This window comes from Miniopterus schreibersii, assembly GCF_964146895.1.
Source record: "Miniopterus schreibersii genome assembly, chromosome: 13".
Taxonomy (NCBI): Eukaryota; Metazoa; Chordata; class Mammalia; order Chiroptera; family Miniopteridae; genus Miniopterus; species Miniopterus schreibersii.
The window spans coordinates 42,555,244-42,582,409 of NC_138113.1; the positions used below are offsets into that span (position 1 = coordinate 42,555,244).

The following is a 27,166-nucleotide window of genomic DNA, read 5'->3' on the forward strand; positions in this document are numbered from 1 at the left end:
GTCTTGTTTTAGATCTCTTTTATTTTTTTCCTGCTGCAATATGTAAAGGGATTTTTAAAATTTAACTTAGAATTCAAGAATTTACCCAAAAGTGAAAGGCATATGAATGAGTATAGTTCCCCCCCCCCCCCCACTTATGTTACTTTGACTATGTGAGCCCATTCGGAGTGGATTCTGGAAAGCAGATTCTGCTCAGCAAAGATGTATGTATGCTAAGCAAGCTTCTTTTGCAAGACTACCTGGTAGGCGAAGTTGGACTCCTAACTTGTATTTTCCATAACTAATAACTGCTCTCTCAAATTTTATTTTTTCTTCGCTTTCCTTTTTTTGTTCTAGAACAAGCCGTGTTTTTCTTCTATGTGACTGATTTGACTTCTCCGTGTCAGTTCAGCTTTTTATGACCTTCAGTGCAATTTTAATCCTGAAATTGCATTTTTAGTCTCCTCTGGTTTTCCCCTCTGTCAGCTAGATCCTTTTTTATCTTGACCCTTTTGTTTTTCTTCTCATCTGACCTCCCCAGTTTAGAGGCATTTTTTGGGTATATTCAGAGAAACGAATGTGTTCATTTTCTGATTTTTTCCTCTCTTTCTTGTGCTATATTTGAAAAATAATCATTTTTCTTTAATTCTTCAGAAGGATGCTCCTATCATCTTGTGCCATAGAATATTTTTATAAGCCCCATACTGGTTACTTGAATAGAAAGCCAACCAAATCTGGACTTAACATAAAGTATTAATTATTTCGGAACCGATAGAAATCCTTTCTAGAGTCTAAATTCGGAAGGTATGTTAAACAGCCCCTGTCCAAGTTTTGGAACCAGCAAATATTAATCTTGTGTATCTTTGCTGGACTGAGGTGAACATTTCTCTTGTCCAAAAGGCCATTTCTCTATGAGCCCATAGCTCTTTGATCTGAGAAGAAATATGAGTAACAACAGCTCCTTGAATGCTCTCTCTTCAGAGCTCGCTCCCTGCCACGTCTTCCCAAAGGGGCCTGAACACACATCTCAGGTGCCAAAACCTGTCCCTTTCTGTCTTCCACCTGCCCCTGCATCCCAGTGCTGTAGCCTCCCCTTGTCCTGCAACAGGCTCTCAAGGGGGGAGGAAAGGTTGGGGTGAGTACATTCTCTGGTCACTTCAGAAAATAATGACTTGTCCTGGAGGCTGAATATCTGTTTCCTCTTGGTAGCATCCGAAAGTGCTGGTATTAGTTTGCTAGGGCCGCCAGAACAAAGCACCACAAACTGATGGCTTTAACAACAGACATTTATTGTCCCACAGGTCTTGGTAAACTTCTGGCCACCCACACACTGCACGGGTTCGGCTGTTAGCTTTGCTCCCCGGGGCTGTTGCAGGTTTCCTTTGCTGAGTATTGTATTGTAAGCAAAAACCCCCAAGAGGCTTTGTCAGGGGCTGTTAATGGCCTGCTGGATGAACTGAAGTGCCAGTCATCATATTTGTTGATAAACGAGTGCTTCCAGTCTGTTCCGTGGAGCCTCTACCATCCTTTATTGTGAATTGTCTTCCCGCTCTCTTTGGGTTACTTATTGAATCCTGAATAATAACTAGGGGCCATTTTCCACTCAGGAAGTAGGCCCTTGATCTCCTTATAAATAAATCTGGACAAACTAAAGGAGGGATGGCAGTGACGGGGGGAATTCTGCAGCCCATTTCTCCATAACGAACCAGACAAAAACGGAGGAGAACGACTCCTCGCCTAACCTTCAGGTAGAGGTGAGCAGCGAGCAAATCACAGGGTGAAGTTTGGTCTAATTATACAATAATTATCTATTCTTTTAAGTTGAAAGAATATTTATCGTACGTCTCTCTCGCTGAAAAGAACATCCTCTGACTTGGTAAGGATCAAACTACAGCCTTAAGGCGAGAGGGAGGCAGAAAGCAGCGCGTTCCTGCGCAGGGAGCAGCTCTGCAAGGAGCTGTCCTATGCTGGCGCGATCGTCTGAGCCGCGGCCTTCCCGGGGGACAGCCGCCTGACGCGCTGAACAATATGCTGATGCGGGCTCCCTGGCGAGGCCTAATTACACTGTGCTCCCGGCGCTGGGAGTCAGCAATGAAGCCATCACTCTCGCCTGGCTCTCTTCGCCACTCCCATGCTGCACTCCCACCCCAGGGACCTCGTGTGGTGGCTGGGGATCTGCACATGACTTTCCCTGAATCCTGTGGCCCTTTCTCTCCATGTTATGCTGAGCACCCCCCATGGACCCTCCAGTGGCATGGATGTTACCGCTTCCACTATAACACCGAGGCCTACTGCAATTTGTGTTCTAACTTTTCCGAAAGGAGGTGCTAAATATGCATCACCTTTGCAGACAGTAACCAATGGCTGCGGAGGGAGGGGGCGTATTATATAAAAGAAGATTCTTCCCCCCCCACCCCATAATCCATAATAATGGAGACTGAAGGGAAATTGCCTCTTTTCCACTTTAATTGCATGAATTCTCCCCACTTGTGAATTTTTATAACGGCTGGGGATTTCACTAGATGCCTCCCTGGGAAATTAGAAAGTTATGGATCGTGATGTCTTCTCTAATCAAGTGGAGATTCTGCTCTAAATTTCAGGGGTAGGGGATGAGCAGGGGTTAAACACAGGCTTTTAAGGAATCAGCCAGCAGTCTTCCTTGACTGATCAGAATTCCCATGGATTATTGATCTTTACTCTGAAAAGTGTCTGCCTAGAGGCTACTGAGTGCTAAGTAACTAAAGGTTCATGAAAGCATCCTTGGAAATGGGTTTCTAGTTCAAAGAAATCCTCCGCCATGAATGCCCTCACTCTCCTGGCTCCTAAGTGACAGGTGCTTTCTCTTGCAAATTAAGTATTTGTAGAGGTGTGTTTTAGTTGCCAGCAATGCCTTGGGGAGCTGCTGGCATTTAGACATGGGGTCCCCAAAATGCTGGGTGTCCTGCAATGATTGGTGCAGTCCTGCACAAAGAAATACTGTTCCACACTCCAGTAAGGTCTGATTGTCCATCCAGACAGTCATGCAGATGGGAAACGTGCTTATAATTACCTAAGTGCAGAACCTAGTTTTGATATTTTTATAAATAAAGTGAATTAATTTTCTATTACTTAACACAACACAAATTTACGATTTTATGGAGCTGAGGTAAGACCTGAAATGGGTTTTGCTGGGTGTTGGCAGGGCTGCATTCCTTCTAGAGGCTCTAGGGGAGAGTCCATTCCTTTGTCTTCCAGCTTCTAGGGGCTGCTGCGTTGCTTGGCTGATGAGCTTTCTTCCATTTCCAAAGCGAGTAGCACAGCATCTTCAGCTGTCTCCCTGATGTTGACCCTCCTGCCTCCCGCTTTCCTTTATGAGGATGGTAATTGCATTGGACCTGCCCAGGTAGCCCGGACAATCTCCCCATCTTAAGATCCTTCCCTTAATCACATTTGCAAAGTCCCTTGTGCTATATAAATGAACATATCCACAGGATATGTTTGAATAATTTAAAAATTATTCAAATTTAATAATTTATGCTTTACCATTAAGACACACAGTTCTATTTTTCTTTAAAAGGACTCGGTCCGTCGATGAGCCCTAAGTATGCCAACCCTGAGCTGACTCAGCACTGCCTGGGCCTCACATGCCCAAAGCTTTGCCCAGTGCCCTTCAAAGCTCCAAGGGGCATTCTCCTCCCAGGCCCACCCTTGTACTCTGCTTCATGGCTTGTGGCTTTAGCTGTGGGCCTGGGTCACTGTGTGTGGCCCTAGAGGGCCGTCTTTTGGCCTAAGTGAAGGGGGGGCAGGGTTGTTTCTTCTGGACATGGAGGCAGCTCTCCACAGACCCCCCATTTCTCCTTTGGCCTCATGCTCTCTCCCTACCCCTGATGTGGACATCTTTGGGAGAAATGATAACATAAGGGTATTTTTGCCTACAGCATAAATAATATTTTTGAAATTAAAATTGAAAAATTTTGAAATTGAGTTTGATGTGTGCCCTGATGTTTTCTTAGAACCTAACTACTGTATAAATAAGAGAAGATTGTATTACATTCATTACCAAGAATTAATCCTCATATCAGAACATCATGTCACTGATAGCAGCATGGCTCATGGAATTTGAATTGCCAAGTAAATAAAGAAAGAAGAGAAAGAAACTTCACGACTCTATCTGCCTGCCTCTGTTGCTGTTGCATTCTCTCTGTTCTAAATAAAGGTGTAAACCTGGCACATCTGTTCTGTATTCTAATGTATGCCTGCACATTTCCATATTGAAATATATTTTGTTTTATTATAAATTGTTTTTTTTTCTTATTTCTTTTTATAGTTTAGTTAGGATATTATGTTGATTTTTTTCATTGAAAATATGTGTGTTGGTATATAAAAATATATATGAATTTTATTTCTGTATAGTAAACACTTATTATTAAAAAGTTGGGCATTGAGTTTGATGTGTGTTCCTCAGATTCATCTGAGGTTACTTTCGGTTGAAGAAGTCTCGTTTCTCCTGGCCAACGCTGTCATCTAGGCACTGGGTTTCATCACCTTCGGTCTCCTTCAAAACCCCACTGAGCCTATTTCTTGCTAAGGGCATCAAGCAAGGCCCCCATGACATAGTTTGTAGTTCTGGTAAGCACTCCACTCCCAAGATCGTGAACTTTCTAGGAAGATCTCTGAAAGAGGACTTTGGCAAAACTGCTCTTCTTACAGTAGAGTTTCAGAAAATCCCATGGAGTCTGAATGCTCCTGATAAGATCTCTGCCCTGCCCCTTCCTTACCACTCTAAGATGTCTCAGTGTCCAGTACCAAGGAGGAAGCTCTAGTTATGAACATTATGGGCCATCCTCTTAGTGAGCACCAGGATCAATCGTATCTCTCCTCACTTCTCCATGTGCCAACCCCCACCAGAGGTCTGAGTTTCTCCAGTTAACAATTACCACCCTGGCTCTTATCTCCAATAGAGCTCCACACATTTCCTAGTCTGAGGCACCCTCCTACCCTCCCAGCTCCATGGAACATATAATCAACAAAATCCTCACCCTTTTCTCTGAAAGTTCCTCACCTTTTTGCTACCTGGGTCTTGGCTGTTTCAGGATATCACTTCCACCACTGCAGTCCTCACAGGTGGTTGCTGTTCTCAGTCCACAGTCCACCCACCATAGAATCGGGACCAGGGATAGATGTATTCCCTGCTTCTCACCTCCATATATTCCCTCTTTTACTTTTAAACCCTGATCTCTTTGAAACACAGGTACTGGAGTACACTACGTGCTACGCTTGTAGCAGCCATTCACTGGCCCATCTACTGCTCATTCCGCCTCCTCCATTGGCAGTTTTAGCCCCTGGCTCACTGTCTCTCTCCCCACAACAGTTTTTCTCTTTCTTTTTGGTGACCATACTATCTACATACATGATCAGCCCAACTCCCTGCCTCTCTTCCTGACTTACTTGCTTCCAGTTACATTTTCCTCCACTTGCCTCTAGCTTTCCACTCTCACGGAGACTCCTTACCTGGACTTTATCCCGAGTAACTACATCATTTCCAAAATGTATGCTTCAAGCCTCTTACTGTCACCTCCCAGCTTTTCGGTTCATGCCCTCTGGCACTCCAAGGCCAACAATGCTTAGTACCCATTGGGATCCCCAATCTATTGATCTATAATCCGCTCATATTCTTGCTTCTCTATTCACTCCCCTTAGAGCCCGTGGTCCAACCCTTGAGTATATCCTTGGCTCCACTTTCCTCCTTCTCTCCATTTCACTCATCTGACAAAACCCCAGTGCTAATCATCTCTGCCTTCTCTGAGCCTACGTTACAGAAAAACACATGTTATATTGACTGATCTCCAGGTTCTCTTGTCAATTCATAAATCTCAAGTGGTGCTTCTATATTGCTTACAGTCCTAAGGTACTTTCTAGCCACTTTCCTCTCCAAGTCCACAACACGACTATTTCACAATGTTTCTTCTCTTCCCAGCCCCTAACACCGCCTCCTTCCTCACTTTCAGCTGATGGCCTTGCTTTTCATTTCACTGGGAACACAGAAGCACTAAAAACGAGCTGCGTGGTTTTATCATCAAATCTACCAGCCTCTCTTCACCTCTACCCATATGTCCGTTGTTCCTCTGTAAGGTATTGTCTCATTTCCGTCTGAAAACCAACCCTTGGAGCCACCCCTATTTGTTTACTCAAAAGCTTAGCTCCTACATTCTCCCCTCATGGGCACTGTAAATACCTTTCCCTCAATGGCCCCATTCTTATCACAATACAAACATGCTGTAAGTTCTTCCCCCTTAAAAAAAAAAATCCTTCCCTACACGAATGTTCCTTCTGACTACTATACTTTTTCTCTTCTTCCATTTATAACTCCGCTTCTCCCCTCATGGTCTTCTGTAAGCTTATCTGTCACTTCCCACCACTTGGTTGAAGCCACTTTTGTCAAGATCAGCACTGATCTCATCTTGTCATACCCAATGGTCCGCCTTAGTCTTCCTCGTACTTAACCTCTCGGCGGCTGTGGCACAGTAGGTACCCTCTTCTTCCTGAAAGGCTTTCTTATTCAGCTTCCAGAATGCCTCACCTGCTAGTTCCCCTAACTCCCTGGCGATTCCTTCTTGGTCACCTTTGCTAGTTCCGGCTCCTCTTTCTGATTTTCTAAGTAGGGTTCCCGAGGGCCCCATCGGCGGTCCTCTCCTCTGTCTCACTCTTTCCCCACGTGACTGTAGACAGCCCCACGGTTTTGGATTTATGCTAACCATTCTTGCATTTGATTCCTAGCCCTCACCACTCTTCCTGAACTCCAGCTTTAAAAATCAACTGTCAGTCCAAAGAAGACGTACCGATGGCTAACAAGTAAGTGAATAGATGCTCAATAACATTAGTCATGAGAGAAACGCAAATTAAAACCGCAGGGAGAGTTCCCTTTTCTCCACATCCTTGCCAACACTTGCTGTTTGTTGATTATTGGTGGGGATGAAGATTGGTGCAGCCACTGTGAAAAACAGTATCGAGTTTCCTCAAAAAATTAAAAATGGAACTGCCTTGTGACCCAGCAATTCCACTTATGGGAATGCGTTAGAAGAGACTAAAAACACTAATTTGAAAGAATATATGCACCCCTATGTTAATTGCAGCATTATTTACAATACCCAAGATTTGGAAGCAGCCCCATCACTAAAGGAGTGGATAAAAGAGCTGTGGTACATTTACACAATGGAATACTACTCTGCCGTAAAAAAGGAGGAAATCTTACTTTCTGCAATAGCATGGATGGACCTGGAGAGCATTATGCCAAGTGAAATAAGCCAGTCAGAAAAACACAGATAACACACGATTTCACTTATATGTGGAATCTAACAAACAAAACAAACAAACAAACAAAATGGAAAAAACTCATAGAGACAGAGAACAGACTGGCAGCTGTTAGAGTGGAGGGAGGTTGGAGGGCTGAGTGAAATAGGGGAAGGGATTAAACCAAAAAACAAACTCATAGACACAGACCAAAGTATGATGATTACCAGAGGGAAAAAGGGGTGGGGGCAGGAAGGAAAGGGTAAAGAGGGGACAAATGCTGATAGAAGCAGACTTGACTTGGGGTAGGGAACATACAATACAAATACAGATGATGTGTTGTAGAATTGCACACTTGAAACCTATATAACTTTATTAACCAATGTAACTCCAATAAATTTAATAAGAAAAATATATTTTAAATTAAAAGAAGAAACTATATCTCAGAAACCTTTCCATGTCTGTATATAGAGAACATCATTATTTTTTTTGTACTTGAATAGTGTTCATTGTTTGCATGCACCATACTTTTAAAAATAAATATTAAATAATAAATATTAGCATAATAAATATTCAATATAAACATTTTAAAAAACAATACCATGTTGAAAACAAGTAGCCTGTATGTATAATAATTTTTTAAACCACATAGTAAGGTTTATTTCTATTTCTTCTACAATAGTATCTACTTGCTTGCCTTACTTATGTTGTTTATAGAAGATAACATTTGGAAAAATTAAAACTCAATGTTTTAGAAGTTAAGTTTAATTTTTAAAACTTGCAATGTTTAATTTTCTCTCTAAAATGTTAATTACTGAGATCCTTAAATAGACAGTTTTATTAATCACAGGCTTGTTAAAATCTTACGAAATGCACACCCAAGCTGAAAAAGTCTGTGCTGCTATATTTTGCTTATTAGCTTCGTTTTTCCTGGATTTTGTCAAAATCTATGTCCTCCTACAAGGATGTGCCTTTCCTGGAACACTGTGTATTATGGCGGAAAAAAGCTGGAGCCTGGAGGCCCAGCCTCCCCATCTAGCTAGGGAGCCTCAGTGCGCTGAAGCCACTAGTGGGCTCGTCCCTGCCCTGCAGGGAGCTGGCTTTTGCATTAATCACCCTCACAAGGATGTGGCTGGGGTCCTTTCCCTGCCTTCATATCATTGGCTGGTGAAGTTCCTCAACTGAGACGCTGAAATCTGCAAACTACTGTGTAGACCTCACTCCCACTGTTTTTCTGAATTAAAAACCTACTGTGTAATTTCTTTTTTTTGCTTCACATGAAGGCCCTGGGATAGGCCCTGCACAGTAGGTCCTCACTTAATGGTCGTGGATCGGTTGTACAGCTTCAAGCAAAATGATGTAAAATGAAACCAATTTACCATAGGCTGATTGATATAAACAAGAGTTACGTTCCTATGCATCCCATCGACATTGTAATGAAATGACACTGGACAAAACAGCGCATTCAAGAACCGCTGTACTACTGTGTGCCAACTAAACAGAGAATAGGTGGGAAGCAATATCTCCCAGGGAACTGATGGCAAGAAAAGCTTCTCACCGAGGTTCACTTATTTCAGCAGACAGAATAACTTTTAGAAAATACTTATTCTACTTATAACCCTGAAAGCAAAACTTGAAAAGACACCACCAAAAAAAAAAAAAAAAAGTAATAAAATGGCAGTTATACTGTACAGCAAAGATACAAAATTTAAATAAAATATTAGTAAGCAAATCCAGCAGTGTGCTAATAAAACAAAGGGGAAGACCAACTCCTGTTTATTTTAGGAGTTCTAAAACACCCAAAAACTAGAAAAATTAGGCAATACAAAAAAAATAGTACTGATGGATGCCAAAGGAGAATTGGTAAATTAAGAACTAGATCTGATTAACTCTCTTGATAAACTAGGAGTTGGATGATGTAATTTTAAAATGTCCATCTTATTTATTTATTTACTTTGAGATTGTGCCTTCTGGGAATTATTTTTCTTTTTTTAAAAAAAAAATTATCTTCACTGTTGAAAGTATTACATTGATTTCCCCCCCCCCCCCGCATCTGCCCCTCCCCCAGGCCTTCCCCATACCATTGTCTGTGTCCATGGGTAATGCTTATAAACATACAAGTTCTTTGATTAATCTCTCCCCACCCACTCCCCACCCCTCCTTCCCTCTGAGATCCCTCAGTCTGTTCCATGCTTCTATGTCTCTGGATCTATTTTGTTAAGCTAACAGTCAACATACTTAACAGTAATAATAAGAGAAACATTCCTTGACAGTCAGGGATAAGAAAAGATGCTTACTAGTACCAGTTTTTATTAACATTCTTCTGAAAGATATAGTAAAAAAGAAGGACACAGACACTGGATACAAAATAGAAAAGAGAATGGCTTATAGACTAGTGTATAATTATTGGGGAAATCTGAGAAAAAATAGGGAAAACATTAGAACTTCATCTGTACAAGGTTCATTAGCTGGTTTCAAAATGATTTTAAAAATTATCAATAGCACCCGGCCAGAAGTGGCCCAGTGGTTGAGCATTGACCTAGGATCCAGGAGTCGCCTTTGGATTCCCGGTCAGGGCACGTGCCCGGGTTGCGGGCTCGATCCCCAGTCGGGGGTGTGCAGGAGGCGGCCGATCAATGACTCTCTCATCGTTGATGTTTCTCTCTCTCTCTTCCTCTCCCTTCCTCTCTCTGAAATCAATAAAGATATATTTAAAAAAATTATCAATAGCTTTCTAATACACCAACAATAAGCCACTAGAAAACAACCATGGGGAAATGAGTGCATTTTCATTAGCAACTAAAAATGTTAAATTTTCAAACATTTAAAGAAATGTGAGGAGTTATATGAAGAAAAATACCAAAAATTATATAAGAAAATACATAGGTTTAAATACGTAAGAAACACTATGTTCATACATTGAAAAAAAAGAATTTTTTTATATGCTAACAATTCCTCCTAAAGTTAATTTCTAAATTTAACACATTTCCAATCAAAATTGTAACAGGACTTTTCAATAGGGAGATGATGAATCTGGAGTTTATCAGGATGGATGAACTCATGTGTGTACTATTAAAAGATTTAGTTAGCAAAATGGGTCAGAAACAGCCCAAATATTAATAAAATTCAATGTCAATCAGTAGGAAAATGATCATTCAGGAAATGGTGTTTGGACAGCAGTATAAACATACATAGCATTAAAAAAATTAGATGTAATCTAAATTAAATTACTAATGAATTAAAGATTTTAGCAAAACTTCTAAAGTATAAGAACAAACGAAATTTTGCATATTTATTTACTTTTGAGTTGAGGAAGGTCTGCTAAGTATAACACCAAAGGGAGAAACCATAAAAGAAAAGGTAGATAGATGTAACTATAAAAAATAATTAAAGTTAAGAGAATCACTGAAGAGGAAATTAAAATTTTAACTAGAAACTTGGAAAATATTTGCAGCATATTACAGTCAAAAGGCTACATCCTTATTATATAATTTCTGTAATTCACTATGTAATTTTAAAACAAAGATTTAATTTAAAAATTTCCTAGGGTCATGAATAGATAATTCACACACAAAAAAGCGAAATATAAAGGAATAGTAAATACAGAAAAGTGTTCAATCTCACTAGTAAGAACTGCAAACATGAATAACATTTTTTACCTTTTAACTTGGAAAAGGTGTCTCTGAAATTGTTAGGAATGTGGGGAGAGGAACACTCCTTACACATGGGTCTATATATTCCGATTCATGCTGCCAAGTTGCTAACGCTTTCTGAAGACCAATTTAGCAGGATCAAGGCAAAGCCTTAAAATGCCCATCACTCTGAACAGACTTTTGTTCTAAGAATTTACCCCAATAATCATGCACATGCGCAAGTTTAGGTAAAACACTCATCACATACTCTACATTGAAGCAAAAGCTGGAAACACCTGCAAGGTCCCAGGATGAAGGATTATTTAAATTATGATACTTTGTAACCATTAAGCATAATCATGCAGAACATTTAATTACAGGAAATGTTTTGTATTTTATTGTGTTAAAATTTTAAAAATTCTATCTTACGTACTGGGAAAAAGTCCCGTATTGAAATGATTCCTGAGAATTGACAATCGTGGTGTTTGAGCAGTGAGACGAGGGTTGATTTTGCTTTTGTTCTTCACCATACTATCTTTTTGTAAGATTCTAACTCTCCTTAATGAAAATGTAATATTTTATAGCTTTAAAACTGTGTACATTAAAAATTATCAGAAGGGAATGTGCAGTTGTGCAGATAATATTCAATGGTAAGTTATTTTTCTTAACCAAAGTGTTGTAAGTACACCTTAAATTTACACACTGCTATATGTCAGATGTATTCAATTATTTTTAAGAAGTAGCTTAAATTCATATCTAAATAAAGGACCTTAAAGAATCTTTTCAGGATCCATCTGGACTCATCTGCTCAATCAGAATCATAGTACTTTGCCAGCATCGCTGCGTAAATCTATCCTTCACTTGTTATATACGCAACAGCTTTTGGGTTTTGTCTGCTGCAACTCTAATTGTTTATCAGTGACACTTATGGAAGCCATTCTATTGTCAAAATTCAGAGGAAGAGTTGGGAGAAAAAGGAGCAAGAAATTTTTTATTCAGGTGTAGAGAGAGAGGAAGAGAGACATGAACAAAAAAAATGAGATGCAAGCTTCTAAATGAAGTGTGGGTCCAGGCAGACGCTGGCAGGAAGCCCAGCTCTTGGAAACCTGGCCCCGGGATTTGTAAACAGCACAAAGGCATTGACGAAGATGCTGGAGACATGAAGAATCAGCCTTGGCCATCCCAACAGGCCTGCGCTGCGCTGCGGCCCTGAACTCAACCTACCAGACCCTGAGGACTGGCTGGAACTGTGACCAAAGTCCTCTCTGATGACAACACCCTTCTAAGCTCTACAAATATTACATATTTGTCAGAGAATTAGCGACTGACAAAGAAGTATGAAGAACATAAGCAAATTCAACCTTGTTTCATTACTCAGACACAAATGCAGATTTCACTGGCACCTCAGGGCCAGACAATTCTAATTATGGTAGAAGAAGATCTTTCAGCAGCAATCTGGGCTCGTGAGGACAGCCCCTGATGCTTCCCTACAGTGTCCATGGCACATACATGGGGCCATATTGTAAAAGCCAAACTCTGGACACTTCTGTCCATCCACATCCCAGGACCCCAGGGCTAAGTTTGTCTTGATTCTCTAAAACTCTTTCTTGTTCATGGAGTAGGTAACTAGAACGGACACATTTCCATTTTAAAATACCAATGGGGCTTAGGAGGTAGAAGCTCATATCCGTCCCACCTCAGTGTAATCTTTATCAGCTATTCTTCTCTCTGTTCAACTCAATTTACTAAACTGGACTGGGCTGCAAACAGTACCGAGCAATTTGAGACCCATTTGTCAGGCAGGACTGGGGAGGACCTTCATGCAGGCTTGAGCTGATTAGAGCATTATTGGAGGGAAATGTCCAGAAAGGAAAGAGAATAGTACCCCCTCCCCCAACACAGACAGGATGTGGAAAGTGATTGTGTGGTTTTGGAGATGGTATAAGAGAAAGTGGTTTGATTTTTGTGGCCCATGGTATATCCAAACCCTGGGCTTCCTGAAAGGGCCTGCGCATCTGCAAGAGGGGAGGGTGCTTGAGAGCATTTAGTGTGAAGTTTGCTGACTCACTTAGGAAGGTTTTAAACTATAATTTGGGGGGGAGGGGAAGAATATAAATATTTTACCCTGGTGCTGTTCTACCAGATCCAAGGGAATGCTGAGACAGGAGTGGGTGTGAGTAATGGATATATTGGTGTGTCCGGGTTTATTAGCGATCATACTATTACTCTTCATTGAGCTCTTACTGGATGTGAAGCAATGGATCAGGGCCTTCCCATCTCTTTCTGTTTCCTTCTCTCCTTCAAACAATACCCTACAGGGCAAGTTCTATTATATCCCTGTTATCAGGTGGGAAAACCGAGGCCCAGAGAGGTGAAGTATCTAGCTTATGTTCACACAGCTAGTAGGTGATAGAGCCATTGCTGGAACCCACTGTCCATGCTCTTTCCTAACTAATCTCCACTGTCAAAGGCTAGATGTGAGGCATTCTTTTGTCTTGAATTTACTGAGGTCACAGTGGTTAATAAAATCATATAGGTTTCAGGGGTACAATTCTATAATACATCATCTGTATATTGTACTGTGTGTTTAGCACCCCAAGTCAAGTCTCCTTCCATCACCATTTATCCCCGCTGTACCCCCTTCTACCTCCCCCACCTCCTTTTCCCGTTGGTAATCACCATACTTCTGTCTGTCTATTTTTTTTTGTTGTTTGGTGTTTTTGCATTTTGCAATTTTAGGCTGGCAGTGCCTTAACTGGGCCACCGAATATGATGGCTCATGTTCTTGCTGAGTCTTTAACACATTCACTTCCAGAACCCTCATCACTCCAGCTGGGAAGAGAAAGGAACTGGTCTGTCTTTGAGCATAAACTTGAATGATGCCCCCGTTGAGGACTCAGCCACCAGGATTTCCAGGTTATCGCCTAACTCCTTTTTGAAAGCCCAGTTAAACTGTTGAGCAAACAAGTTGTGTTTCACCCTCAAGGCTGATTCCATTTTAGTTCCTGCCATGGATTAGGACATTTTAAAGCCCCCATGGCTCCCTGGGACTACTCAGGAGGGTATTTCAGCCATTTGTGGGATTTTCTTTTGCTTAAACATTTTCAGAACCAGACAAATCCTCTTAGGAAAGCATATTAATTATTCAAGAGGACCTTTCTCCACAGGAAAATAAAATTAATTAATAAATCACACAAGGTAAGTATTTAAGCTTATGCTCCTAATCTCCCCACATGCCACTGAATGTGCACATGAGATTTTAAAAAATTAGTGTCAATTATATTTTCTGATAGAGTGGAGGGGTAGTTAGCGTGACTGCTCAGCACCCACCCTGCATGAGCCCAGGCAGCTGGGCGACTTGTGAAGGCGGCCGCTCAACAGTTCGCATACGGCTTAGGGCACTGGGGTGAGCTGTTAGAACAGAGTATATTGCTTATTTTTTATTATCTGAAATCCACTGAGAAGGGAGGGAAGGTAAAGCACTCAGCACTTCTAAAACTGTGAAAAAGTCACGAGACTCTGTCCTTGGAGGGGAAACCCAGCTGATCTGAAGGAAGAACATCTCATGGCCCAGTTGGAGGACTCAAGGGTGCCAGGTGGGTTCCACACTCCAAGAAAAAAGGCCCCGGCCGCTGGAGACTTCTGGCCAAGGGAACAGAAGCTGCTGTGCAGACCTTCTATCTAAGAGGCACACAGGGTCTCTGGGCACATATCTGAAACAGGCTGAGGTCCTGGGGTTGTCAAAACCCAGAGGCACTACCCCTTCATTTTTGATGAATGGTGAAGAAAGAAGACACACCCAGAAGAATTCTGGTACATATTTTTCATGACTTCAAAGTCTCAGAAAAGAATATGAAAAACCCAGGGCAGACAGACGGTGGTTTTGGGGGGTCACTTCATCCATGTCCATGATCAAGTCTGAAATGGAGGTTGATTAGAAGGTAAAATATAAGAGGGTACAGTGCGTAGCTGATTCTATTCAGTAGCAGAATGGTTGGAGGTGAACTGGGGCTGGGGTGAGGCTCTGCATGACTCCACCGATGGGATTCAAACGATAACACGTTAAGATGACAAGTGGGAAAGGGTGAGGCCTGCAGGCAGCCGAGAGCACATGGGCTGGCTCAGCTCCAACGGCGCGGGGCGGTGGGTCCTGTGGGCGCCGGGCAAGCAGAGCTCCACCGCTGGGCACGGGCCTGCGGCTCCGGGCAAGGCCCCTGAGAGGCACACGGGTCCCATGTCCCACTCAACCCTGATTACAGAGCCTCAGTGTCCCCCTATGGAGATGGTTCGGCCACCTCTGCTTGTGCAACCTTGTAACCCTGGGGAGAGATTTTTTTTAAAGTAAATAGATAATGAAAAGATGGTACTTTTATGTAGGAAGTATGTGTGCAGCAGTGAGTTTTATGATGGGTGTATGTTACTTTGTGTGTGATTTGTTTTTAATATGTTGGAAACGAGAATCAATGTTTAGATACTCAAGAGAACCTCATTTACTGGAGCTGTAAGTTTAATTCTCTGGAGGTGGAATGCTCGAAGAGAATTTGATAGGCTAAATTTAGAGGTGTTGGTTTATTAGATGTATCAGATTTATCAGAACTGTGTAAGTCCTGAGGAAGACTTTTTTGCTCCTACTTATAAGTCACCCTGTTAGGGATTCAAAGTTGTGTGTTTTTTTAAAAAACCAGATGTATTACATTTATGATATTAATTTTAAATATTTAGGGGAATTTAAGTAATAAGTTTATAGGCTCTGTTTATGTTTTTAAGATTATTTGATTTGTTGTAAGTTTATAAAAATGTGTGGCTAATTGGATATACGCAAGATCACTTGATTGATTAAGTTTGAAAATGTTAAACTATTTAAGAGGAAGGACACCGTCTCGTGCTTAAGAGCTAACTAGGCATCAATCAAAGGGTAAGAGAAGGTGAATGTTTGACACTAACACGCACAGGTTAGATTTTAGAAGAGAACATCTGAGATTTATAAGATGTGTTCGGAGGTGAAAGAAACAACTTTAGCAAATTGAATATCAACTAAAACACATGCAGCCCTAAGAAATTTTTTTGCTATGGCCAAGTTTTCCTTCAGATGTTACATATGCAAATGGTGCTTCCTTGTGAGGGTAGTGACTTTGGGATACACAGAATGTGGAAAGTGATTGTGTGGTTTTGGAGATGGTATAAGAGAAAGTGATTTGATTTTTCTGGCCCATGGTATATCCAAACCCTGGGCTTCCTGAAAGGGCCTGCGCATCTGCACAGAGGGGAGGGTGCTCGAAGCATTTAGTGTGAAGTTTGCTGATTCACTTAGGAAGGTTTTAAACTATAATCGGGGGAGAGGGGGGATAAATGTTTTAACCTGGTGTTGTTCTACCAGATCCAAGGGAATGCTGAGACAGGAGTGGGTGTGAATAATGGATATATTGGTGTGTCCGGGTTTATCAGTGATCATACTATTACTCTTCATTGAGCTCTTACTGGATGTGAAGCAATGGATCAGGGCCTTCCCATCTCTTCCTGTTTCCTTCTCTCCTTCAAACAATACCCTACAGGGCAAGTTCTATTATATCCCTGTTATCAGGTGGGAAAACCGAGGCCCAGAGAGATTAAGTATCTAGCTTATGTTCACACAGCTAGTAGGTGATAGAGCCATTGCTGGAACCCACTGTCCATGCTCTTTCCTACACTAAACTCCATTGTCAAAGGCTAGATGTGAAGTTATTAAAAGACACTCTTACGCAGAGGACTTGAAAGGCACTCCATGAAGAGTCCCACGTATTAAACATAGTGATAAAGCAGAATTGGAAAGTAGATCAGGCACAGAATTTTATGAGAAGGGCAAGGAATCAGGCTCAGGGCTGCTTAGACAGATTTCCTAGAGCTGCTCATATGCTGCATTAACTCTCACGCTGAGATTTGAGTCTCAAGGACATCATTAAAGCAGCTATTCATCCCCGGGGTTCCTCATCCATAGAGCCTCATATTTCCCCTGCAAACTGGGTGGAATAACAGGCTCAAGGTAGCAAGGGGGGAGGTCTGGGCAGTGTAAGCAAGCTCCCCATTCTTTCCTGCAGGTGTATGACTTTCTCAGGCCACTCTGCTCGGATTTTCCTGGGTCTGTAGTATTTTAATATGGTATGAACTAGACATTCGGATAATTACTGTCGGTACAGGACTTGGAGGGCTGGGTGGTGGTTAGGCTTCTGATGGTCCTGCCTCTGGAAGGACAAGCAAAGCAGAGAGTGCTCTTCCTGCGGCTAGCAGATGTATTGGAGAAAAAGCCGTGTGTGTGTGTGTGTGTGTGTGTGTGGTGTGTGTGTGTGTGTGTGTGTGTGTGCACGCGCGCGTGTGGCTACAGTGGGGCCAGAGAAGGGTCTCTGAAATGCCTCAGCTTCTAGCATGCCTGGATAGACTGCAGGTAAGGTGGGGATGATAAACTCCCCAGTGAGAGGTGTTCCCCTGGGGTGTGACACGTGTTGGGAGCAGGATGTGGATCAGGAATCCAGTGGGGCCAGCCAAGTGGAGTGTGGAAGAGGCAAGTGTGAATTAGACCATGCAGTTTTTCTAGAACAGGGGTTCTGAACTAAAAGTCTTCTGTGTTGTAGCAAAACTCCATGGTAGGCATAAATTTGGCTCAATTTTCTTTTGCTTCAAGGGGTAGTATCACAGGTCTGCCTGAATCGCTGGTTCTGGTTTTCAGATTTGGGTTGATGACACGCGGGGGACAGGTACATCAATTCAACCACCACGCACGCATTTTAATGAGCACCTACTCTATGTCAGGCAACTGGATAGCTCCTGGGAACAGGAAACCAAATAAAGTTTTCCTGCTTTCATGGTGGGTGCAATCTAATGGGTAGGGAGGTGTGGGAGAGACCAACACGTTACAGACAGTTACAGTCTCATTGGATGCATGACATGGGAATAGATAAGAAGGCACTGGATCTGGGCTTTCAGATTAAGGTCAGCTTCTTAGTGGAAGTGGCAGTTGAGCTAAATCCAGGAGGACAACAAAGTTACCCGGTAGGATGCCAGCCCAACAGCAGGTGATGCTCAGTTCTGGGCATTAGTTAACCTCTCAGTTAAGAGGACCCCTAACAAATGAGAATAGCCAGTAGAGACAGACAAGGGTGGAAAGATGAAGGAACAAGGGACAGTTAACCAGGGATGGAGAAGCTTCAGGAGTATGTATCAGAAAGCTGCCACACGGAAGCCTTTCAATTAGTAGGAGCAGCCCAAAATCAGAGGCAGATTTCAGTTCAGCAAAAAGAATACTTTTGTAGTGACTCAAAACTGAGAGAATTTAACAAATGAGACAAACTGAGAAAAATATTTAAGCTGAATTTGACACTCTTACAATGTCCCTGTCTAGGTTGTGGGGTTGAATTTTGATTTGAGTGGAAAATTGTCAACAGGGTTTCTAACGTCCTCTCTGCACAGTAGGGCCCTTACATCGCTTTTCTGCATTCAGTGACAGCTTCCCTTAGGTGATAAAGCATCCAAAAGCCACTTTGAGTAGAATATGTAGGCAGCTGTCTAAGGCACATGAAAGCAAATGGCACAGGTCTCTGAGCTACGAGGGAGTGGAGAGTGGGAGGTCAATGCTGAAAGAAATAGTGTCTAATAGTCCTTCCAAGGTAGAAACAGAATCCCCACTGGTATTGAGGATTAGCTGAGACAGTGGGTTGGAGAGCATGCAAAAATATAAGGTGTCACTATCAATTTTATTAATACAAAATCTGTCTAGTTTCCAAATGACAAACATTAACAAATCATTCTGAGAATTCCCTATCCAGTGTCCTTGAAGTTAACTTAAAAAACCCCAAACTCCACATTGTTTTCTCTGTCCCTTGCTATTTTTTCCCTCCCCTCCTCCTTCCTCTCTTCTCTCTTTTCTTTATTTTACCAGAAGTCTTTCCCCTATTCCCAAGAGTAGTTCTCTGCTCTGTCCCCACAGCATGGCATTAACGGCATTGGGCTATAATGGTGTTCATGGCTTTGTCAATCCCCAAAGACTGAGAGAACAAAGGCAAAGGCAATGTTTCGCACCCTCAGCATCCGGCACATAATAGGTGCTCAGTAATAGTTTGAGGGGTGGATAGATGAACAAGAGCCTTTCCCCTCGCTGCCATCTGATTTTACCCTAATTTTCTATACTTTGCTGACAGGATCTCTCACAGGTCACCAATGTTCTTTTTTTTTTTTTTTTTTAATATGTCTTTATTGATTTCAGAGAGAGGAAAGGAGAGAGAAACATCAATGATGAGAGTCATTGATCGAGCCCACAACCCGGACATGTGCCCTGACAGGGAATCGAACCCCGATCGCTTGGATCCTAGGTCGATGCTCAACCGCTGAGCCACGCTCGGCCGGGCCACCGATGTTCTTTAATTGCCAAATCCAGTGTCATCATCCTTGGATTCTAAAGACACTAATGAATATAACCAACCATGGTCACCTCTCTTAACCTTTGTCTCTCTGCAGATCCTGATTTTCCCATTACGACGTCTTTATCTGTTCTCCCCCCCCCCCCCCGCCACTGCCTGCTGGGACGTTCCTGGGAATCTCTAGCTTCTTCCCTGGAAACATGTATGTAGATGAAAGGGATATTCTCTACTTTGCAAACTCCTAAATTTCCATTTCAATCCCTGGCTTCTCATTGTCTAGCCCCACCTCTCAAGTTGCTCGTTGGGCATTTCCAACTAGTTGTTACGTTTCCATATCAAACCCAACAAACACTATACTCACTTGTTTTTCCACCAACTCCTCTATTTATTTCCTAATTCACCCCAAACACTTTGCAACTTCTCCCCTCCACACTGTGTCATGCAGCTTCTTCTACCTGTGGTGTCACCTTTCCTTACCATCCTTTCTAAACATCGTATCTAATCTGCAAGGCCCAACTCAGTTGCTACCTTTTGAGGTTCTTCCTCGATCATCACTGCTGGACCGGACTTCCTCCTCTCCTTTCCTGTAGAACTTGTCCATACAACCCATATGAAATGTATTGCCTGATACCTTACATGGTAGTTCTCTCAGTCAGTCTCACTTGCCCCAATACGTAGCAAGAGCCCTTTGAAGAAAGACATGAGGCCCAGAGTTAGGAAAAATCACCTTACTTGGTGGCATTACCCTCTGATGGACTAAAGATCTTGTCCAACTTTAACAGTTGGTGTTTCTCTCTCATCCTATCATTTGCTAATTCAACAACAACAATAATAGTAGTTACAAAGTCTTGCGTATCTATTATGTGATTTCAGTTGAGAATTACTCTTTATTTCCCCACAACTGAACTTTTGCTTCTGACAGTTTAAAAAAAAAAAAAAGAAAGAAGGGCCTTGACCATTCAGGACACTGGGGGCTCCCATGAGTAGAGAGAGGACGTGGTAAGTGCACCAGGGCAACTCCACGGAGCAGGTGGGCATTGAGTCTCTCGAGGAGAGGTTCTGCAGCCTAAGTCACCCATCCAACATGAAACAAATTTGAGGCACCTGATTTGAAAAGACAGGGACAGTTGTGGTGGGCAAGCTTCTAGGGAATGGCCCTTCTCAGCATCACAGGGGTGTTTGGTGTGGGTTGTAAGGTCGATCTAAACTAGTGTAAAAGGATCCTAGAATCTAAGTCTGGCCTCTGGGTGGGGAAGGGGTGCCCTGAGTTATACAGTGGAATCCAAGTCTAGTCCACAAGGTGAGGTTCAAGGACAGAATGCAGCAGGCTGCTTAGACTCGTAGCTGAGTATGACTAGGGCAGAGTGGCATGGACCCCAGGGATCAGCGGGCGGAGTGTTTGTTATTTATGCATTTATTTATTCTTGGATCCTCTTTTACTCTCTCAGAATTCGTTCCTTTTGTCTTCACCATTACCCCCATCTGAGCAACTCTATTTTTGGTCCCGACCACATTTCATATTGTCCAGAGACCATCATCATTTGGATGTTTCCTTTTGCTCAAACATAACGTATCCAGAACCAGCCTGAGTGATGAGCAACCTTCCCTTTCATCTCGCTGCATTGATACCTGCGCCTACCCGGTGGAGAAGCAGTGTTACCAGGCTGGTGCTTTTCTGAGCCTCCTGTTGCTATGTGCTCGATGCCAAGCCAGGTTACCTTTTGTCCCTATAGCTCCTCTTAAAGGGCTTAGGGACTCGTCCCCCTCCTCTCTCCTTAGGTGCTGCCTCACAATACCAGAACTGGCTACTATTACCAGCCCTTGCAAAATGCAGGTGTCACCTCTCAGTGTCCTCTGGCTTCTAATTTCATGAAGCATCACATACACCTTTTGGTTTTTACAATTGGAAAAAAAGTCAAATTTTATTTTAAGTGGGAAAATTACAGAGTTCCAAAAAATAAAATCCCTGCTGTTAATGTTTAATGAGAGGTAGGCCTAATCTTATTTAGGTGTATTTGTCTCTGCAACTCTTATGCTAAGTGACCATTGCCTTCAGTAAATAAGTATTCTTCTGAAGGAACTCTCTTTCCCCATTCTACAGAAAGATTATAGAAAAGATCTAAATTAGTACTAAAATCTGCTGCTGATGTTTTTTTCTGTGCATACATTTTGGTTCTAGAAGGAAATTTGGCAAAGTTTATCAAGACAGTTTGACCCAGCAATTCCACTTCAATGAGATTCTTCTAGGAAAGAACAAGGAATGTTCTCAAAGATTTATATGCAGGATAGTCACTTCAGAGTTACTCGTAATCATTACAAATGGCAACAATTTACACCTATAAATAGAAGAATGCTTAATTACATGATTAGAGCCATGCAATATAATGCATCCATTAAAAATCTTATTTTTAAAACTATTTCATGACATGAAAAATGCCCAGGATATAATGTTCAGGAACAAAAGAAAAACAGAAAAGCAGCTACTGAAACTGTTTTTATTATGGCCCCAAATTTATCCTTAAAACTGTGAGTGACTGTATGGGGCATAAACAACACAGAAAAAATAAGCATAAACTAGCATTTAACAAGTCTGGTTATTATGTACCAGAGTGGAATTATAGATAATTTTTACGTTTTCTTTATAATTTTATGCATTTTTCAAATGTTCTTCTAGAAACCTGTATTATTTTAGTCATTCATTCACTTCTTCAATAAACATGCAGTGACTGTGAGGTGCCAAGTTCCCTGCTTTGTGCTGAGGAGATAAAGTAAACCAGAGAACAGACATGTTCCTTGCTTTGCTCAGAGTTTATAATCCTTTAAAATTAGGAGGAAACTTAAAAAAAAAAAATTCATTTCATTTGGCTCAGTGATTCCACTTCTGGAAATCTATCCTAAAAAAATAATAAACAAAACAAAACAAAACAAAATTATTATGCAGAAATGTGTAGCAGTGAATTAATCATACATAATAGCAAAAATAAAAAAATCTAGACATCACCTAAATACCTAACAGTAGGGGGTACTTAAAGTAATGATAGCGCATTCATATAACAGAAAAATAGGAAGCCATTAAGATTATGTTACTGAAGACTTTTTAGTATCATGGGGAGATGTCAGTAATATTTTCCATTAATATCAATAGAAAAAAGTAAGCTCCAAAATTACATAGAATCTGACCTCCGTTATGTAGTAATAGGCATAAGAGAAATTCAAATATTAACAAGTATTATTTTTGCATAGGAAAGTAATGGTTGGTTTGTATTTTTGTGTCTATGCTCTTCACACTCCAGTTTTCTGCAGTGAACAAGGTTTAATTTTATAATCAGAAAAACCATGTTGCTTTCATTTTTTAAGACTTGAGTCAAAGATTATCTGTGAAAGATTCAAGGAACATACGAAAAGTAGCTTACCATTTTCTCACAGCCTGCATTGCCATGCTGGGCAAGGGAGGGATCACTCATATGGAGAGAGCTTAAGGCCCTTCCTTTCTAAATCATTCTGGGGACAGGATGAATGACCACAAATGCAGGGGAGCTACATTCTTCAGAGGGCCTGAGGGATTAATTCACTGTGTGTTCAAGAGGTGAGCAAGGAAAAAATAGAAGGAACACTGGGGGGATTGGAGACACAGCCCTGACACCTAGTCCCTAACTCTACCTTGAACTCTAGCCTTGAGCATGTCGTTGATAATGTCCCTGGGCTGTATCTGTACATTAGGGACATGGGGACATTTCTTGGTGCTGTCATTTCCCTCCGTTTTGGCACCAGAGATCCTCTGACCTTATTGAGCAGGGATCATGCAGGGTCAGGGTCCTGTCTATGATTTGCCTGGAAAACAACAGTGAAGCTTGAGATGCCGGAGTCAAGACAGCTCCCCGCCCAGTCCACTGTGAGACGGACCCTGACTCCCACCTATAATCTTCTAAGTTCAAAGAGAGAGCAGGGCTGTGGAACATGCCATTTCTGTGGAAGTCAAAGCCGAAGAGCTGTCCAGTGGTGTTCATACTGATTGGCAGTTCTCGTGAGCTCACACAACGTCCCAACATAGTAAAAATACCAGCCTTTGCTCTAATATCAGTTTTCACTGCACCTATATGCAGTTATTTATCACGCTACGGGGTTTCTAAGTTTAAGGGGCCTGCTGTGAGGTAAAGCAGCAGGACAGTGCAGAAAGATTTGCAAGTGTATCTCACTTTCAGCAAACAATATCTGAAAACCAGAGTAGCATAAAAGATACGTTCACAAAAGAATTCATTTCACTACCACGTTGAGTAATTGGTTTGCCTTCTACATTTAAGATATAATGGATTCTCCACAAGTTGTCTTACGCACAGCATACCCAGCACATAAGACCTGCACAAGGGGAGGTGTACATGGAACGTGGAAATCAGCATTTGGACACCACTGCAGAGGAAACATAGCTTTCTCTGATCTTAGAAGTGCTCATTCACTATAGAAGCTGAAAAAGACCTTAAATCAATTGCAAATCATAAACAATCTTTAATGCAAAAAGGTTTAGTACTTTTAGATTTATTATTTTTTTTTTGGAAGTTTTTCTTCTAGCTCCTTCTTTGGGTTTCTCACATTCATTTATCTCAGCAAGGCCGGTCAAATAACCCATTTTAAAATCCCAGTGGCAGGTGTTTTAAACATACCTCTACATCCCCCGTAAACATTTAACACTGATGCACGCATAGATACACACACGAGATACCTAGGACACCCACAAAAAAGTCAGTGCAAACAGGGCTGTGCTCTAACAATCCATCTTCCCTCATGCCACCTGAGGGGCCATTCATTCCAGAGCACTAGCCCCCATGCTTGAAAATGCCAACCTGTTCACTTTCAATCAACTTCTGAAACCCTAACCTGTTGGTTGCAGGAAAGAAAGAGCTCTCGATAGCCCTTGCCAAGCACATTTCTCTGTGGATACAGACAGGCTAAAAGCCTTGACCTCACAGTACAGGAGGAACATAGAAAAGCTCCTGGTAGGCTCCCTGTCCGTGGAGCGCCTCAAGAACAGCGTAGCTGCCTCTCATTTCTGAACAACAACTCCTAGCAGCGTAGAGGAAGCTGACTTATAATTCTGAGTATTTCCGATTCAATGGAACGCTCTTCACATCCAAATAACATTGGAAAGTTGAGGTGGGAGCAGCAAGCCCCCGCATCTTCACGAAAAGGTGAAAACTGAGAAATTCTGGCTAGGCATACTTACAACTGGGAGGCACCAAGAGGCCTCCCAGAAGCAGCCTGCAGGGCTTTACAAAGTCCCAGGCAGGAACCCACACCCCGGCCAAGCCCTGGGTATCCATCCCCTTCAGGCTTTCGGGGCAAAGGAGAAAAGAAATATATGGAAAGAAGCAAAGCAGGAGTTGAAAGAAAAGTGCCCGGGAGGCGAGTGGCAAAGGCATGAAGAAAACAGGGTTGAGTGTAGACAAGGGGGAGTTTTGTGAAGAAAGGAGGGGAGGCTGGTGATGGGCGAGAGGAAGAAAAACAGAAAGAGGGATAGAGATGAAAATGGTGAGATAAGACAAAGCCCCCCTGCCCCCCTCCCAACAACTGGCTGTCAGTAAAAATCCCAGAGGACGGGTGACCTGCCACCTCCACCTGGCTCCAGGCACAACCCACCCCGGGAGCCCCTGCAAAGCCACGGCCCTCGGGGGAGCCTTTCTCCGCTTTCCACAAGGGGCAGCTCACCTGTCCAAGGCCACGGCCGTCATGGAGTAGATGCTGGCAAAGACCGAGGCGATGGGGAAGAAGTTGTGGAACTTGCAGTAGAACAGGCCGTAGTACCAGACGTTGTGCACCGCGTAGGTGAAGTTCACCACGGTGTTGAAGGCGGCCATGGAGGCCTCGGCGAAGGCCAGGTTCACCAGGAAATAGTTGGTGACGGTTCTCATCCTCTTGTGCGCCAAGATGATCCACATCACCACCACGTTGCCCACCACGGAGGTCACCACGATGACCGTGTAGGCGGCCGCCCAGAGGACAATCTGCCAGGTCGGCTGCACGAACTGGTTGGGCTCCGAGGCGTTGCTGGAGGTGTTTGGGAACAGGTCGTCGTCCACCGGCAGGACGCTATCCATGCCTCGGCCGACGGGTACGCCGCCCTCGCTGCGCACAAAGTCCCGGGGCGGGCGCCGGGGCCAGGCCCCCCCCGCTGGGCCGGCTGCGGGCTCTCTCCCGCAGGACCCTTGCGTGCAAGCCAGAGACCTGGCGCTCTCAAGACGAACGCTTGCGGCGCGCTGCCTGCCTGCCCCCGGTGGCACTGGATTCCTCCACTTTCAAGCTGCAGGAGGCATGTGGGTTCGGAAATCTGGAGGCAGCGTATCTTCTGCGTGGGGCTGGAAAACGGGAAAGAAATCCCGTGGGTCACCGTTCCAGGGGGCAGGAGACCCCGCCCCCCTCCCCGCGCCGTTCCGCACCTGCTGCTGCTTTCACCTCCTAGGCGCCCCGCCTGCAGCGGGCAAGGCAGAGCTGTGCGCTTCGTGAGGACTCGGGGCACGGGGGGTGCTCGTCACAGGGCGGCCCATAAAAGTTCTGAGTCCATGGCCGGCCTTCTGCAGCTTCGAGTCCAGCTGGAAAATTTTCCTTTGCTCTCGCTGCCGCCGCCGCCACCGCCTCCTGCGGCGTCGCGGGCGCCTCCTGGCTCGGGTCCGGCTCGGCTTGGGAGTTAGCGGCACCTCGGCAGGCTGCGCGCGAGGTTTTTATTAGCCGGCTGCACAGACGTCACCGGGAAGGGGCAGTACCTGGGCCGTGCGTTCGCCAGGCCCCGCGCGCAGCGCGGCGGCTGCACCAGCTGTTGGCAACTGTCTCAGTCCCGCGTCGCAGCCACCACGCCTTCCGCAGCCACCTGCTGTGGGCGGCCGCGAGCCCGGCCCCGCGCGCCGCCAGGGGGCGCTAGGAGTCGTCGGAGTAATCGCGCCAGTCGGGTGGCAGCTGGAACCGAAGCGGGAAAGGAAGGGTTTGCGAAAGAGCGGTTAGCGATGGACACTCAGCTTCCAGGGAGGGCAGCCCGGAGCGCCTGTGCCGGGGGGAGTCGGGCAAGTGTGGGGCGACCTGCCAGCGCCCAGCTCCCAGCGGCGTTCGGGCTCGCGCCTCAGCCGGAGCGCACGGTGCGCGGGCTCCAGCTTCCCAGAATCCAAGCGGGAGGACGGCTGGGTCCGGGTTTCCGGAAAATAACTTTCCTGAGGTCGTGTTTAGAAAACACCTCCAAAATCCCTAGCTCCTTTCCCTGGCGGGCCGAGTCCCCTGGGAAGCAGGGAGAGGCTCTAAGCTTTGGGGACACCCTCCCCAGCCTCCTTGGTAGCTTGGCCCCCCTCTCCATGAAAAACGCCAGCTGAGCTCCCCAGATGAGCCCCACGCGCAGGCAGTGGGGACTGGGCTGAGTTCGCTGCCGAGCTCGGGGAGCGCAGGAGCCACCCGTAAGCAGGGTGTCGCCCAGACGCGCGGCTCCGGGCTCGCAGCCAGCGCCCACTGCGGCCTCGCGTCCGCCGCCTGGGGACCTAGCAGCCTCTGCCTCCGCGCCTCCGGGCTTGCAGGCGACAGCGGGGACCCGGGTGGCGAGTGTGTGCGGGTGGGGGTGGGTGAGTGGACTCTTCCCTCTCGCCGCTCCCAGGCTTGAATGGGGACTGAAGGGCAGGTCTGCCAGCCTTTTCTCCCTTCCCTCCAACCCCTGCCACCCTCACCGCCCCTCCCTGGCGGGCTTCCGAGCCCGGTCTCCCAGTACGAGGCCATTTCAAGCAGCCGAGCTGGTACTGGGCACTGCGGGGGAGGTGGGAAGGGCTCGCCAGTCGGTGCGAACCGTTTTTGGAGAAGCCGCGATGGGCTGAGGTTCGGAGCGCGTTCCAGCCAGACTGGAGCCAGATAGGCGGTTCCCCGGAGACTGGAACCTTC

The 27,166-nt window shown here is 44.2% G+C and overlaps 1 protein-coding gene across 1 annotated transcript in view; it reads right to left on the bottom strand.

Annotated features, from left to right (window-relative positions):
* The window catches only part of TACR1 (tachykinin receptor 1), a 132,367-nt gene extending 106,237 nt beyond the window's left edge, over window positions 1-26,130 (bottom strand). Inside the window, exon 1 of the mRNA XM_081156745.1 lies at window positions 24,968-26,130. Coding sequence (XP_081012871.1) covers window positions 24,968-25,356 — 389 coding nt within the window. The 5' untranslated portion in view covers window positions 25,357-26,130. The remainder of the gene's footprint in view (window positions 1-24,967) is intronic.
* Window positions 26,131-27,166: the final 1,036 nt, after the last annotated feature.